This window comes from Vittaforma corneae (genome assembly GCF_000231115.1).
Source record: "Vittaforma corneae ATCC 50505 unplaced genomic scaffold supercont1.17, whole genome shotgun sequence".
NCBI lineage: Eukaryota > Fungi > Microsporidia > Nosematidae > Vittaforma > Vittaforma corneae.
This window is the reverse complement of record NW_006889850.1, coordinates 21321-33404: the sequence shown is the minus strand read 5'-3', so window position 1 is coordinate 33404 and position 12084 is coordinate 21321. Positions and strand designations below refer to the sequence as shown.

The 12084-nt window shown below is 39.0% G+C and overlaps 13 protein-coding genes and 1 non-coding gene across 14 annotated transcripts; 7 read left to right on the top strand and 7 right to left on the bottom strand.

Annotated features, from left to right (window-relative positions):
• Positions 1 to 66: 66 nt before the first annotated feature.
• Positions 67 to 137, bottom strand: VICG_02279. Its single transcript has one exon. It is a non-coding gene; the product is annotated as a tRNA-Pro (tRNA).
• Positions 138 to 513: 376 nt separating this feature from the next.
• VICG_01668 (uncharacterized protein) lies at positions 514 to 1314 on the top strand (the record flags this gene model as incomplete). The annotated part of the gene is made up of 1 exon (XM_007605051.1): positions 514 to 1314. The coding sequence occupies one exon, from the start codon at positions 514 to 516 to the stop codon at positions 1312 to 1314; it is 801 nt and encodes a 266-aa protein (XP_007605113.1).
• Positions 1315 to 1500: 186 nt separating this feature from the next.
• Positions 1501 to 1959, bottom strand: VICG_01667 (uncharacterized protein; the record flags this gene model as incomplete). Its single annotated transcript, XM_007605050.1, has 1 exon — positions 1501 to 1959. One exon carries the CDS (start codon positions 1957 to 1959, stop codon positions 1501 to 1503), a length of 459 nt encoding a protein of 152 aa, XP_007605112.1.
• Positions 1911 to 2684, bottom strand: VICG_01666 (uncharacterized protein; the record flags this gene model as incomplete). The annotated part of the gene is made up of 1 exon (XM_007605049.1): positions 1911 to 2684. The coding sequence occupies one exon, from the start codon at positions 2682 to 2684 to the stop codon at positions 1911 to 1913; it is 774 nt and encodes a 257-aa protein (XP_007605111.1).
• A 122-nt stretch (positions 2685 to 2806) lies between these two features.
• Positions 2807 to 2986, bottom strand: VICG_01665 (uncharacterized protein; the record flags this gene model as incomplete). The annotated part of the gene is made up of 1 exon (XM_007605048.1): positions 2807 to 2986. The coding sequence occupies one exon, from the start codon at positions 2984 to 2986 to the stop codon at positions 2807 to 2809; it is 180 nt and encodes a 59-aa protein (XP_007605110.1).
• Positions 2987 to 3420: 434 nt separating this feature from the next.
• Positions 3421 to 3741, top strand: VICG_01664 (uncharacterized protein; the record flags this gene model as incomplete). Its single annotated transcript, XM_007605047.1, has 1 exon — positions 3421 to 3741. The coding sequence occupies one exon, from the start codon at positions 3421 to 3423 to the stop codon at positions 3739 to 3741; it is 321 nt and encodes a 106-aa protein (XP_007605109.1).
• VICG_01663 (uncharacterized protein) lies at positions 3735 to 4691 on the top strand (the record flags this gene model as incomplete). Its single annotated transcript, XM_007605046.1, has 1 exon — positions 3735 to 4691. A coding segment is annotated over one exon (957 nt), but the record flags the coding sequence as incomplete, so codon positions are not given.
• An 859-nt stretch (positions 4692 to 5550) lies between these two features.
• On the top strand, positions 5551 to 6624 carry VICG_01662 (uncharacterized protein; the record flags this gene model as incomplete). Its single annotated transcript, XM_007605045.1, has 1 exon — positions 5551 to 6624. One exon carries the CDS (start codon positions 5551 to 5553, stop codon positions 6622 to 6624), a length of 1074 nt encoding a protein of 357 aa, XP_007605107.1.
• Positions 6625 to 6861: 237 nt separating this feature from the next.
• Positions 6862 to 7482, top strand: VICG_01661 (small GTP-binding protein domain protein; the record flags this gene model as incomplete). Its single annotated transcript, XM_007605044.1, has 1 exon — positions 6862 to 7482. One exon carries the CDS (start codon positions 6862 to 6864, stop codon positions 7480 to 7482), a length of 621 nt encoding a protein of 206 aa, XP_007605106.1.
• A 167-nt stretch (positions 7483 to 7649) lies between these two features.
• Positions 7650 to 8477, bottom strand: VICG_01660 (uncharacterized protein; the record flags this gene model as incomplete). The annotated part of the gene is made up of 1 exon (XM_007605043.1): positions 7650 to 8477. One exon carries the CDS (start codon positions 8475 to 8477, stop codon positions 7650 to 7652), a length of 828 nt encoding a protein of 275 aa, XP_007605105.1.
• Positions 8478 to 8759: 282 nt separating this feature from the next.
• VICG_01659 (uncharacterized protein) lies at positions 8760 to 9317 on the bottom strand (the record flags this gene model as incomplete). Its single annotated transcript, XM_007605042.1, has 1 exon — positions 8760 to 9317. The coding sequence occupies one exon, from the start codon at positions 9315 to 9317 to the stop codon at positions 8760 to 8762; it is 558 nt and encodes a 185-aa protein (XP_007605104.1).
• Positions 9318 to 9842: 525 nt separating this feature from the next.
• On the top strand, positions 9843 to 10208 carry VICG_01658 (uncharacterized protein; the record flags this gene model as incomplete). Its single annotated transcript, XM_007605041.1, has 1 exon — positions 9843 to 10208. The coding sequence occupies one exon, from the start codon at positions 9843 to 9845 to the stop codon at positions 10206 to 10208; it is 366 nt and encodes a 121-aa protein (XP_007605103.1).
• A 253-nt stretch (positions 10209 to 10461) lies between these two features.
• VICG_01657 (uncharacterized protein) lies at positions 10462 to 11226 on the bottom strand (the record flags this gene model as incomplete). Its single annotated transcript, XM_007605040.1, has 1 exon — positions 10462 to 11226. One exon carries the CDS (start codon positions 11224 to 11226, stop codon positions 10462 to 10464), a length of 765 nt encoding a protein of 254 aa, XP_007605102.1.
• Positions 11227 to 11452: 226 nt separating this feature from the next.
• On the top strand, positions 11453 to 12037 carry VICG_01656 (uncharacterized protein; the record flags this gene model as incomplete). The annotated part of the gene is made up of 1 exon (XM_007605039.1): positions 11453 to 12037. The coding sequence occupies one exon, from the start codon at positions 11453 to 11455 to the stop codon at positions 12035 to 12037; it is 585 nt and encodes a 194-aa protein (XP_007605101.1).
• Positions 12038 to 12084: the final 47 nt, after the last annotated feature.

Below are 12084 nucleotides of genomic sequence, written 5' to 3'. Positions count from 1 at the left end.
TCTCATCGCCTTTGTCAGCCATGCAGGGGCAGAAGAGTGGGGGAATGGTCAAATGCGCAGAAAAAAGGCCGGAACCGGGGATCGAACCCGGGTCACCTGTACCCGAAACAGATATCTTACCACTGGACCATACCGGCTCAGAGGACGAGAAACCCAATCCTTGATAGGATAGCTAATGTTACTAATAACTATACATCAATGATGTTGAATCTAGCTTAGAATGATAGGTACACCACCATACTGATTGGAACAGACCTGAGGTCCGTTCCAGTGAAAAGTTAACTTTTCTGTAGACTTAAAAACAACAGATCAGAGACAAGCATTTCGCATACATTTCACTGGCCATTAGTCTTTCACATAGTTGGTTGGCTATTGTGCCTCATTTCCACTATGCGACTGCACCTAGAATTAGTGGCAAGCACGTTTCATACTACATGTTCTCCTTTAATATGATTGGCTCATCTGATTGGCTTGACTTTGTATTTAAAAACACTCCCCTGTTTCAGACCCTACATGTCTTCAATTATAAGACTAAGACTTCAGTTTTTGGCGACTGAGAAGGAAATAGAGATAGAGGAGCATGCCACAGTAGACAATCTAAAAAATAAAGTTGAAGAGAGTCTTTCTATTCCTGTCGATCAACAGTCCCTCACTGTTGAAAGTAGAAATATCGGAGTATCTACCAAGACTATAGTTGAGATCGGACTAAAGGACGGTTCCATAGTGGTAGTGAAGAGGATTCGTAGAGTGAATGGCACGGCAAAGAGTGGTGGTCTGAGCTCGCTCATCAAGAACAATCCTATGGTTAAAAATATGCTGAAGAATCCATCCGCTATCAAAACGATTCAGGAAATGTTTCCTGATCTGAAAAGCGAAATAGAGGAAAATTCCTCCTTGAACATGCTTATGAACAATGAGGGGATGGAGGATGAGCTGGAAAGATTTGCAGCAGACGATGACTATATGAACACACAAATGAGAAATGCTGACATAACTATGGCCAAGCTACAGAACCTACCCGACGGAGTTAGACTTATGAGTTCCCTGGCCAAGGATACTGGCAATCTTGGGATGATTAAGCCGTCTCCCGGGGAGTTGAAAGGGGGACAGACCCTGACATCCAAGAATAATAAGGCCATTCCAGGCAAAAACGCAGTGAATTACCTGGTGGAGTATAGAAAGCAGCTACTTGAATTGAAAAACATTGGCTTTGAAGATGTAAAAGAGAATATTGAGGTATTGAAGAGTGTCAATGGAGATCTACAATCTGCACAACAGGTTTTGATCAGAAAATACGAGGCAAACCTTAAATAGATGACTAATAATAAAAGATTGACCATAGTCATTGTTCAATATCTTTATTAAACTTTTGATGCGAAATGTCCAAATGCTATAATTTAAAGTTAGTAGAAGGCGCTGGCCTTAGGTATTAACGGAAAGGCGTCGTTTGCAGATGCATGGTGCTAAATGCACAAAGCAGTGGCTGCATATTAGTATCCGCTACTTTATTTCGTTGTAAACTATTGCGAATATTGTTGTTGTGAATATAAAAATTCCAAGGAGGAACGAAAAATAGGCAGCTACCATAAGTGACAATGTCTTTTCAATGTCTAAGTTAAAGTAAAACAGTGCTGGAAGTATTAGACACATAAAACAAGAGGCCGTGGCACCTACTATGGAATATACAATTCCTAGATGGACACCTGAAATCGCTATGAGATAAGTTGATAGGACTAGAAGGGTAGTTGCAATAAAGTGTATCATCTTATACTTCTTAGTTTGTCGTGTAATTCCAATCATGTTTAGAAAATATGTCCGTGCAGGAGCCATCTGTAGCGGATAGGAGACGCCCATGACTACTATGTAGAGTGATCTAACAAAGGTGGCTAGTAGATCAGATGGATATGACTTTAAGACATTTTCAGAAACCGTAGATCCGTAAAGCATGTAGTTTGCCATCCAAACGTCATGTAGAGCGTAAATGACGACATAGACACTGTGCATATTAACTTCTTCATCTTAGGAAGTGAGTTATCCTCTATTTCAGCATTTACTGCAAAGATATTCTGATGGCAGGTAAAGCTGAATATGAATTTTCCCATTCCTGCAAGCCAGTCGATGGTGATTGGGAGAAAGAATGCTATCTTGACATCTGTGGTGTCTGTGTGGATGTATCTGGCAACAGCAGCCAGAATCACCAGAACAATGCTAAATATACCCACGAAGGATGTGTATTTCAATTTGTCAAGTTTGGAGAAGTATGTGAATGGGCCAACAAATCCTAGAAAAATAAGTAAAGTGATGGACGGAGATGCAAATAAACTGGGATTTACATCAGGGGCTCTTTCAAATAAGCTTTCTAATATCGGGGGAAGTAGTTGTCTTGTGATGATTACGTAAGAGAGAGATACACCAAAACACTTGAGGAACACTGCCAGGTCCACGAATATTCTGGCATATGGAAAGCACTGTGCTGCAAGCTTGCTCAGGTCAGCTGTTCTACCTATTACCTGGGAGCATATCATCAAGAGAACAAGACCGGTGGTGGCAAACAGCCCGGTGATAAGCGTGAGGAAAACAGTTACTACGATTCCATATGTTTTAAAAAGATAGGGAAAGCTCAACACACCACTCCCGATGCTGGTTTTCAGCAAGTTAACGTAAGCCCCAGCAAATGTTTTCATTTATTTGTAAACAGTCACAAGAATGCAAATTAACAATATTGTGTAAACCATGGTTTATTTGATGCAAGGGATTATACTTGTGCTTTGGCATTTACATACTGAAAATGTGGCAAATACAGTCTTTACATCCCCTTGCTACTCCACGTGTTATATATGTCTGCAGTCTGTTCTAGAACTCTGTTGTTCTCCACAATATTCTGCAGTTCTTGGTTTATTTCGTAAAGAATGCAGTTTGAAGACTCAATGGTATTCTCCAATCTTTTAAGAATTTTTTGCTTTTTCTCTTCAAGTGTGTTTTCCATTTAGGACGGCAGGGAAGATGAATTTCAAAAAGCAAACATTCTGCACATGCCCTAGATAAGAACAATAGCTCAGATGGGCATACTCCTTTTTGGATGAGTGTTATATTCAAAATGCTATATGCCATCCCAGTCTGCTTCTCATACGACATTTTCGAACAAGCCATCTATAGTGCATTTTACTAACTAGATATTGTAAATGCAAAGGAACTTAGATTTATCCTCTCAAGAATAAATTTTGCTAAAAATTTTTGTAATATTAGACTGTGCAGCAATGGTATTTATGGACCCAAGCCCCGTATTTGAAATGGCAAGAAGACCACAGCAGTGGAATATTGCATATTCAACGTGCATCTTCGTAGACTTTAGACTTTCAAGATGTTTTCTTTATTTCTTTTTTTTTCACAGAGTTAAAATTTCAAAAAATTTACACCCCTATGGCAGAAGCAAAAACTTCAAGAAAAGTTGTGTTCGACGACGAGTCGGATGAAATAAAACACATTATAGAGAACACCACTCCTTCAGACCCGCACTTTAAATGGGAGTCTCTCAATCTCAAACCAGAGCTTGTCAAAGGAATATACAGCGTTGGTTTCGAGAATCCATCATTTATTCAAAAGAAAGCTGTTCCCATCATTGCAGAAGGGAAAGATCTGAGAGCACAGGCACAATCTGGAACTGGAAAAACCGGTGCCTTTGTAATTGGAGCGCTGCAGCGAATCGACGAGTCTCTTAAGGAACCCAAGTACTTGTGTTAGCATCTACAAGGGAAATAGCAGGACAGAATGCAGCCAAGTTTCAGGAAATAGGAAGATACATGAAAGTGTCAGTATGTCTTCTTGCAGGTGGTACCTCGCCGCTCGCTGATATTTCGGCGCTGTCTGAAAGTCCTCAAGTGGTCGTAGGCACACCAGGAAGAGTTAACTCAATGATCGAAGGCGGACATCTCAAGACCTCGCAGATTAAAATATTTGTCTTAGACGAAGCAGACGAAATGCTCAAGGCGGGCTTTGAGGAACAGGTCAAGAATATCTTTGTTTCAATCAAGGCCGAGTCATTTCAGTCTCTTCTTTTTTCTGCCACCTATTCTGAACAAGACCTCAACGTTATTAAAAACATGGTGGAAGAGCCAGTTGAAATAGATCTGAGATATGAGGACCAAACATTGAAGGGTATCAAACAGTACTTTGTAGACATTGGGCCGTCACTGGCAAGGGGGTATTCGCCAACTGCAAGAGACCAGGAAGTAATTCTTAAGGCTCACACCTTGATGGACATTTTCAAGAACCAGGTGCTCTCCCAGGCCATGGTCTTTTACAACAGGAAGTCCCATGCAGCTCTAATTCATAAGACTCTCAATGAGAATGGATTCCCATGCGAGCTTATCACCTCTGATTTTTCACAGGAGGAGAGAAATCAAATTTTGAACAATTTTAAAAGTGGAAAGACTAGAATTCTTGTTTCTTCTGGTCTTTGTAAGAGGGGTATTGATGTGCAGGCGCTTTCAGTTGTGGTGTGCCTTGATGTTCCGAATCTTGACGAGAAAAACGATTTTATTCATCGGGTGGGAAGGTCTGGAAGGTACGGAAGAAAAGGTATTGCATTGCATATTCTGAATTCACAGGAGGCTGACATGCTTAAAAAGATAGCAGACCATTTCCACAGTATTATTACGCCGCTCCCTGCTGGATTCAGCTTTAAAGATTAAAGTATTTAAGGAAGAGTGACGTATTTTTACTATTATTTTACATAGCTGTTTGTTTGGACTATTGAGATGCTTTATGTAGTTTTCAAAAATTTGCATATTTAAGTTTTGTACTTCATTATATCTTGCGTTTCTATTATATTTGTAGGATTTTCCGATGCTGTTCGTCGCCATTACTAAGAGTCTTCGTTCAACAGACATAAAGTAAAGATGTTAACCAACAATTTATATCAGAAAACAGCCATTTATGCAGAAAGGTTCGTGTGTGCATGAGTTAGTAATTCAGGCGGAAGATTACTCCTGCTTCCTTGGCATAGAACACTAATAGTGGCACCTCTAATTTGGACTTACATTTACTCTTCAGCATAGCTCAAATCTAGAAAGCTTGGAAATAGACTAGTGCGCGTGTTAAGCCTAAGGATAAAGCCCCGCTTAGTAAACTCAGTATCTCTGAGCGTTTAATCTGCTGCTTCAAATGAGACTGCTCCACGTATTATTTCCACGAGTGGTTGGAAAATGCAAGAGGCAATTAAAGCCCAATTATAAACAAAGCAGTTTATGGATATGACAAACTTTCCAGGATATTAGAAGGATCCAAAGCGGAGAAAAACATGAAATATTCCAGTAGTGATGAGGTGCCCCAACGCTGTAAATTAATTAAATTCAATCCAAAATTGGTCTTTATTAAATCTAGCATTTGATGTACCTTCTTTTCTAACCCTTGAATCACAGTGCATATTTCAATCATAGTTGTGTCATTCCGAACGCCCTTTCGCAATTCAAATTCGTGCGACCAAGTTGGACATCGATTTATACCCCTTATCTCCCTTTTCCCTTTTTATTCTGATTCTTGGCTTGGACCATGAGGCTTATCTGGAAAAACGTTGGATTCTTGTTTTTGAGTACAGCCGTTATTATATTACTTGCTAACTGGCCTTTCAATTTCGTGATAGGCCATATGAACCACATTCCGGGATTTACGAGGATAGAAGTACCACCAAAATGCTGTATATTTGACTCTATAAAAAAGAGCATTGATGCTAGCTATGAGCCAGCCTTTGTAAAGATATCAAGGAAAGTAGATGGAAAGAAGGCAGTGATCCATTCGAAAGCGCAGTGTGAAGGTGATGGGCTAGAGATTTCCTTGTTGATTAGCTCTGCATGGTTGATGAAAGAGCAAACAAGCTGCACCATTTGTAAGAAGACAGCGAAGCATTTGTTCGATGTATTTTCAGAAATTAAAAACAGCATTGATGTTGATAATCAAAAAGCAGTGGAGAGTAAGCTTGAGTTCTACAGTATTCGCAGCAAAATGTCTGATGACAGTTTAAAGTCGGCCTACTTTATCTGCAGCTCAGGAAAACTAATTTGCATTTCAGTCAATGGCTGGATTTTCCCCCTCGTCTGCCAATTTACGAATCTTGCCGGAAGAAAAATGCCGCTGCTCAACCTCACCTGGAATTTTTCAACCTTCAGGACACATCCAGTTGAAAAGAGATTTGTGGTTGACGTGGAATCTCCCATGAAAATACCTATTAACTACTTGTGCCAAAGAGAGGTGTGTGTTATTAAAATTGAAAAGGAAAGATTTTTACTCAATTCATCGAAATTTGATAGCACTATCTCTAGCCTTGTGTCGCCTGCTAAAGACACTAATCTTTCTTTTGACGAGGGGTCAATGCTATTAACAGTTCAGAAGCCAGCATCAGACAAGTTTTCGTTGATAAGTATCCTTGTATATGCTTCATATGCAGTGGTTACAGTGTTAGTTTTCTTAGTTGGGCTTTCAATAGCATCTACCATCTTCAAGAATTTTGTCAATCAGCCAACGAATATCTGGCCAATAGTCATTGCATTTTTCATTTTATCACTGGTTTTATCTATGCTAATTATATCGCAGATCGCATTTGTATCAGAAAATGCTTCTAATATCTAAACAGTCGCATCACAGAAGTTATAGAGATTGGTTTAAATAAATGGCTATTATTGCATGCATATTTTAGCAAAAAGATTGGTTCATTTTAATAACTTGTTGGGGAGGCTGCTGTCTGTATCCACACTCTGCAGTCTTTTGACTATATAGACCTTGTACTTTGTGCCAAACTTTCAGCTCTAGACACCTGATCGGTCCTTTATTGCACTATGTTTTGTCAAGCTCTTCAGAATAACCCCGATGGGCAGTTCATCAAGAAAAACAAGCGAACTCTCAAAAAATGTTCCCAAAACTTTTAAAATTGTTATTCTGGGCGACACAAACGTGGGGAAGTCCAGCTTGTTTATCAGATACTTGAGGGATGAGTTTAAGGAGGCTATTGCAAATACAATAGCCATCAGTAATGATTTCAAGGAGGTTTTGGTGGATGGAAATCCAGTGCACTTGCAAATGTGGGACACGGCAGGACAGGAGAGATTCAAGTCGATAGTTTCCCAGCTTTACAGAGATGCTGACGGCTTTATTTTTGTATACGACGTGAACATAAGCAGGACATTTTCAGGAATGAAAAATCTGATTGCCGAACTTTCGAGCATCCTCAACCCAAAGTTTACCGTTCTTGTTGGAAATAAAATAGATTGCTTAGAAGGAGAGGCTTTAGAGGAGGAAAGAGGCTTCCTTCAAGATTTTGCAGCTAAAAATAAATTTAAGTACTTCTTTACGAGTGCGAAGACAGGCGAAAGTGTAAACGAGGTTTTTGAGTATTTAAGTAGGGTTTTATATTACAATACCGATGTAAAGACAAAGCCCAAGAATGTACTAACGTCAATATTTAAAAAGAAGAAGAGTTTTTGCCTTTAAATAGAAATAAATCAAAAAATGATCGTAAAATAAATTGTAGTGTAATTATAAATGCGTTCTATATATTTGCAAATCAACATTGGCCGTGGTGCAGTAGGAGGCTCTTTGATCGACACCTCAAGCTTCATCATATGCGATTGGGTTTTCAATTTAGATAAAAGTACGACCTACACCAATGTTCTATCCATATCATACTCAAAGTCATCAACAAGAAGTGTTTCAAAAGATTCAACAGTTTCCTCTACATCGACATAACCCCTGGCAATGCAGTCCGTAATGTTCCATACACAAATCCTCCCACCATCAGAGGAGTACAAATATTGGCCGCAGAAACTGAGCTTCATTTGTCTTACTGGCTTTGTATGGTATTCGAGCGTTTTCAACGGTAAGCCGTTGAGGTCAAAAACGTGAATATTGCTATCCTGTGTTGCGCAGTATATCCTCGAAAAGAGTGGATCAGTAATCAAACATGTGATATAGTCGGGCATAGAGACTTCAAATGCCTTGTTACCTTTGATATATACTTTAACAATATTCATATCGCCCAAAAGAAGAATGTCACGGCAATAGAATGAGCATTGGCAGTTCAAAATAGCTTTGCAAACAAAGGCATGATTGTAGATGGCCAAATCAGACCTGCTTTGGACTCCAATTAGATCATCGCCAATAGCTTTTACCGTACAGTTTGTAAAGTTCTTAGACAGCACATTGAATCCGTTCTTTGAATACAAAACAAGAGAATCGTCGTTCAAAATATATAGATGGTCTCTTCCAGCTGACATGTCCTTTATTTCTCTTCTGTAGTCCACTCGTCTGACAAGACTTATCGGATTTGAACTGTAAACTGAAATTCCGCTTTCTGTGGAGTAAATGAATTGCATGCTCGGATCAATTGCAAAGTGGTGTTCAAAACAATAAATTTGATGAGCTTCTGCCAGTTTCAGATCCTTTTTGGACTTTGAATGAAGAATCAATCCAGTTTTGAATGGCAGCATAGTATTCTGGGGAAGAAAAACAGATGCTTCCAGTTACCAAAATGACACCTAGCACGCCGTATTCTTTAATGCCAAAGAAATGCCTCCTGAAGATAGGAGCTTTGCTGTAAATATCTGCAAATAGCCATTGGCCATATCTTTGGGAGTTTAGATTCCGAAAAACAACACTTTGATGCTTAGTTAGCTGTTTTACAATCAAGAAATATACCAAATTGAATAATGCATGCATCTATTCATAATATTAAACAAAAAACAAAGAAGCCACATAAATCATAAGATAATTCATTCAGCAGTAACAGGCTTGTTGTTGCGCATGGGCCTCTTAACAGTCTTGTCAATGGCAACTTTGACGACTAGTGCGCCGCCGCTAACTTTCTTATTATTGAAATTTTTAACAATCTCACATTGTTGATCGATATCCTTGCATGTAACAAAGAAGTAGCCCTTGGCTCCCTCGGGCTTTTTAATTGAAACGTCTCCGAGCATTTTAACAATTTCCTCGCAATTAGCAGCTGGTGGATGCTTCACATAGAGTTTAGTTGTTGATGCAGATAGACTAGGCGAGCTATTGCGTGTTTGTGCAAAGAAGAGGTCGCAGATCTGCTCCTCAAGTTTAATGTTTCCAAGACCCTTTGCCTTCTCGCATGCTTCAACACTGTCAAAAGTGATCAGAACATTTCTATGTCCAAAACGAGACGTCTCAATGGAAATGTTCGTTATACTGGATGCAAAGGAACTGAGCGCCTGGGCAATTGAGAGAACGGTTGTCTTCTCTGGTACTTTATTGATGCCTAGAATACTACTCTTACGTAAAGTTGGTTTCTTGTCTGTGCCAGACATGAGGGCAAAAAATTTTTTGAATATACAAACAAAGAAAAAAATAAATGCAAAAAATTTAAAATTAGGATGGGGGCTGTGCAAATATCCTGTACACTCTCCGCGTAGCTTTTAAATACATTTGGCACATTTCTATTTGCCACTTATCAGATTATGTTTAATTTTCCCACCAAGTTTAAAAATTTTTACAAAGCAGTCAAGAGTGTCATTAGGATAGTTTTGAATCGCGATATCTTTAGATACATACCTTTGGCGTTTTAATTCCATTCAGCACAGCCAATCGCATTTCATATGATCTGATGGACTAGCAACTAAGGCGTTATTAAAGATGGCCAATACCATCACTGCTGACTTAGTGTGCTGTTTGACTTAGATTCTTGGTCAAGGTGCCATTTTAATTAAAAGAACATCAGCCAATGGCCTAATAAATCCCTCTGCAAGACTTATAAATTTGTGGCTTAACGCTATAATACTAAAGGCATGCTAGAGTAAATGCTCAACTTCTTCTATGGGCATCTCCGCCCACATATGGCAAAGGCACAAACAGTGGAGGAAGAGGCTTCAAAACAACTGCCAGTAACGGAAGATAACACCAAGAAGAGATACAATGAAAGAGATATTACGAAGAATTTTCTCAGATCAGGCAAGGGATTTAAATTACTACTTGAAATAGGAAGAAAATACAAATACACCAACAGCTACAGTAGCTCTTCAGATGTTCTCAAAGAAATAGAATGCCTGATTGATATTTATTCTACTTGGACAGGGTCGTTTCCTGTTAGAAAAAACTTAAAGATTTCAAAGTATGATTTTCTCAAACATGTTGAAGACTTTTGCCTTGAAAGAGAAAATGCCGAGGACCTTGAAAAAATCGTTGACAAAAGCTTAATGTAGAAATATAACAGGTATTGATATGGCTGTGTAAGCGACTCTGGTTATTAAATGTTCTTTGTTTAAACTTTGTCTCCATAGCAAACCACGTAGGTAAAATTTGTCTTTTTAATCCACCAGTAATCCTCGCAGTTTATTGCCTGATGCTTACTCTTAGTTGGGCAATGTGCATTTGAACTAAACAACAAATCATCCATAGGTTTTTAACACGATCTATGATTCATATTGAATTGTCACTTTGGTTAGAGTTCCATCCTCAGATCCTAAAACAATTGAGTTGCAATAGACTCCACAGGAGAATATTTCGCATCCATCGTTTAGGTCTGGAATTTCTAGCACTTTTGCCAAATGTGTAGTCCAATATTAGCAAACAGTTTCTGTTGCAGACAACGCAGAGATAATTACACTCGTTCTTAGAAACGACAGTGCCGCAATAGATTGGAGTTAGCGATCCCCTGACAGTCGTATACGGCATCCACAGTGATTCTTTCATTTCCATGACGACTATACATCCGTTTTGGAGGGTGGCGCACATATACTCCTGGAAGAATATTACTGACCAGACAATATCATCCAAGTCAATGGACTGAGACAGTTCCCAGGAGTGATCGATATCAAACAGATCATATACCTTGATTGTGTTGTCATATGACCAGGTATAAAGTCTTTTATTATGGAACGCGCATCCCTTGACGTCTTGTGTATGATCTTCCAGTATTTTTGATATTTCAAAGTCCTCCAAAATCCATGTAGTTTTGCCTCTTGTTGTTATGGCTATGAAGTTATCGTAGAATGCAATCCCTTTTATTTCAGTATCAGGGCCTTCTATCTTATCCACTAACTTTTCATTTCTTGTAAAGACGGTGGCAGTTCCATCATAGCTGCAGCATCCGATATAATCTGAATTTCCAGAAATGGAACGAATGCATTTGTCATGAATGCAAAGTATCTTCTGTGATGAGAAGTTGATGAATTTTCTGCCAAGACCCACGTAAATGTCTTCTGAACAGTAGATTGCCATAATTCGCTCTTCAAAGATGTCTTTTCTATTTTGTATTTGAACATTCGGCTCTGAAAATTTTTATAGACAAAAATGAGCTTCGATTTATCCAGCTAATTGATTAAGGATCGCAGGGCAGACTTCATCATGATGGGACAGCAATATAACTGGAGGCCTCATACATCTCAGTTAATTGTGATGTTTTACTTTTGGATGTTTCGACTAAAGTGGAAAATGTGATTCACCCATGAAAATAGAAAGAATAAGACATGTCTTTCCGGGAGACCACATTCCAGAAAAAGGATTTAAGTGTTATGGAATTGTGGAGGGCAGGGCCGTGATCATAGGAACACTGTGTAAAGTTGAGGATCTATACTTCATCATGGCAAAGACTAAAATTTACGTTCCAAAGCAGTACGATGTTGTCATTGGAAGGGTCGTTTATGCTTCTCAGGACTACTACAAAGTAGATCTAGGATCGTGCACTGGAATACTCCCTGCCCTAAGCTTTGCAAATGCAACTAAGCGGAACAGGCCAGAGCTTGAGAAGGAAAATACGGTTCTTTGCCAGGTGGAAAGAGTTTCAGATGGAGATGCCTTGCTTTCGTGCAAAAAAGAAGGACTTGGTGCAATTGATGAATGTTTTCCTATTGAAAGCTGGAAGATCCGGCTACTCTACTTTAACAACGTTCTACAGAAACTGTCAAAAAATAGAAGTTTTAGGATTGCATTAGCAATAAATGGATTTGTATGGATTGATGCTGATGCGGAAACAAAAAGAGAGGTTCTTAGAGAAATTGAGAGATATGGAACCGAGAATGAAAATGCCTAAAATAGCAATGCAAAACCACTGTTGAAATTCATACACAGCGGAGGAGA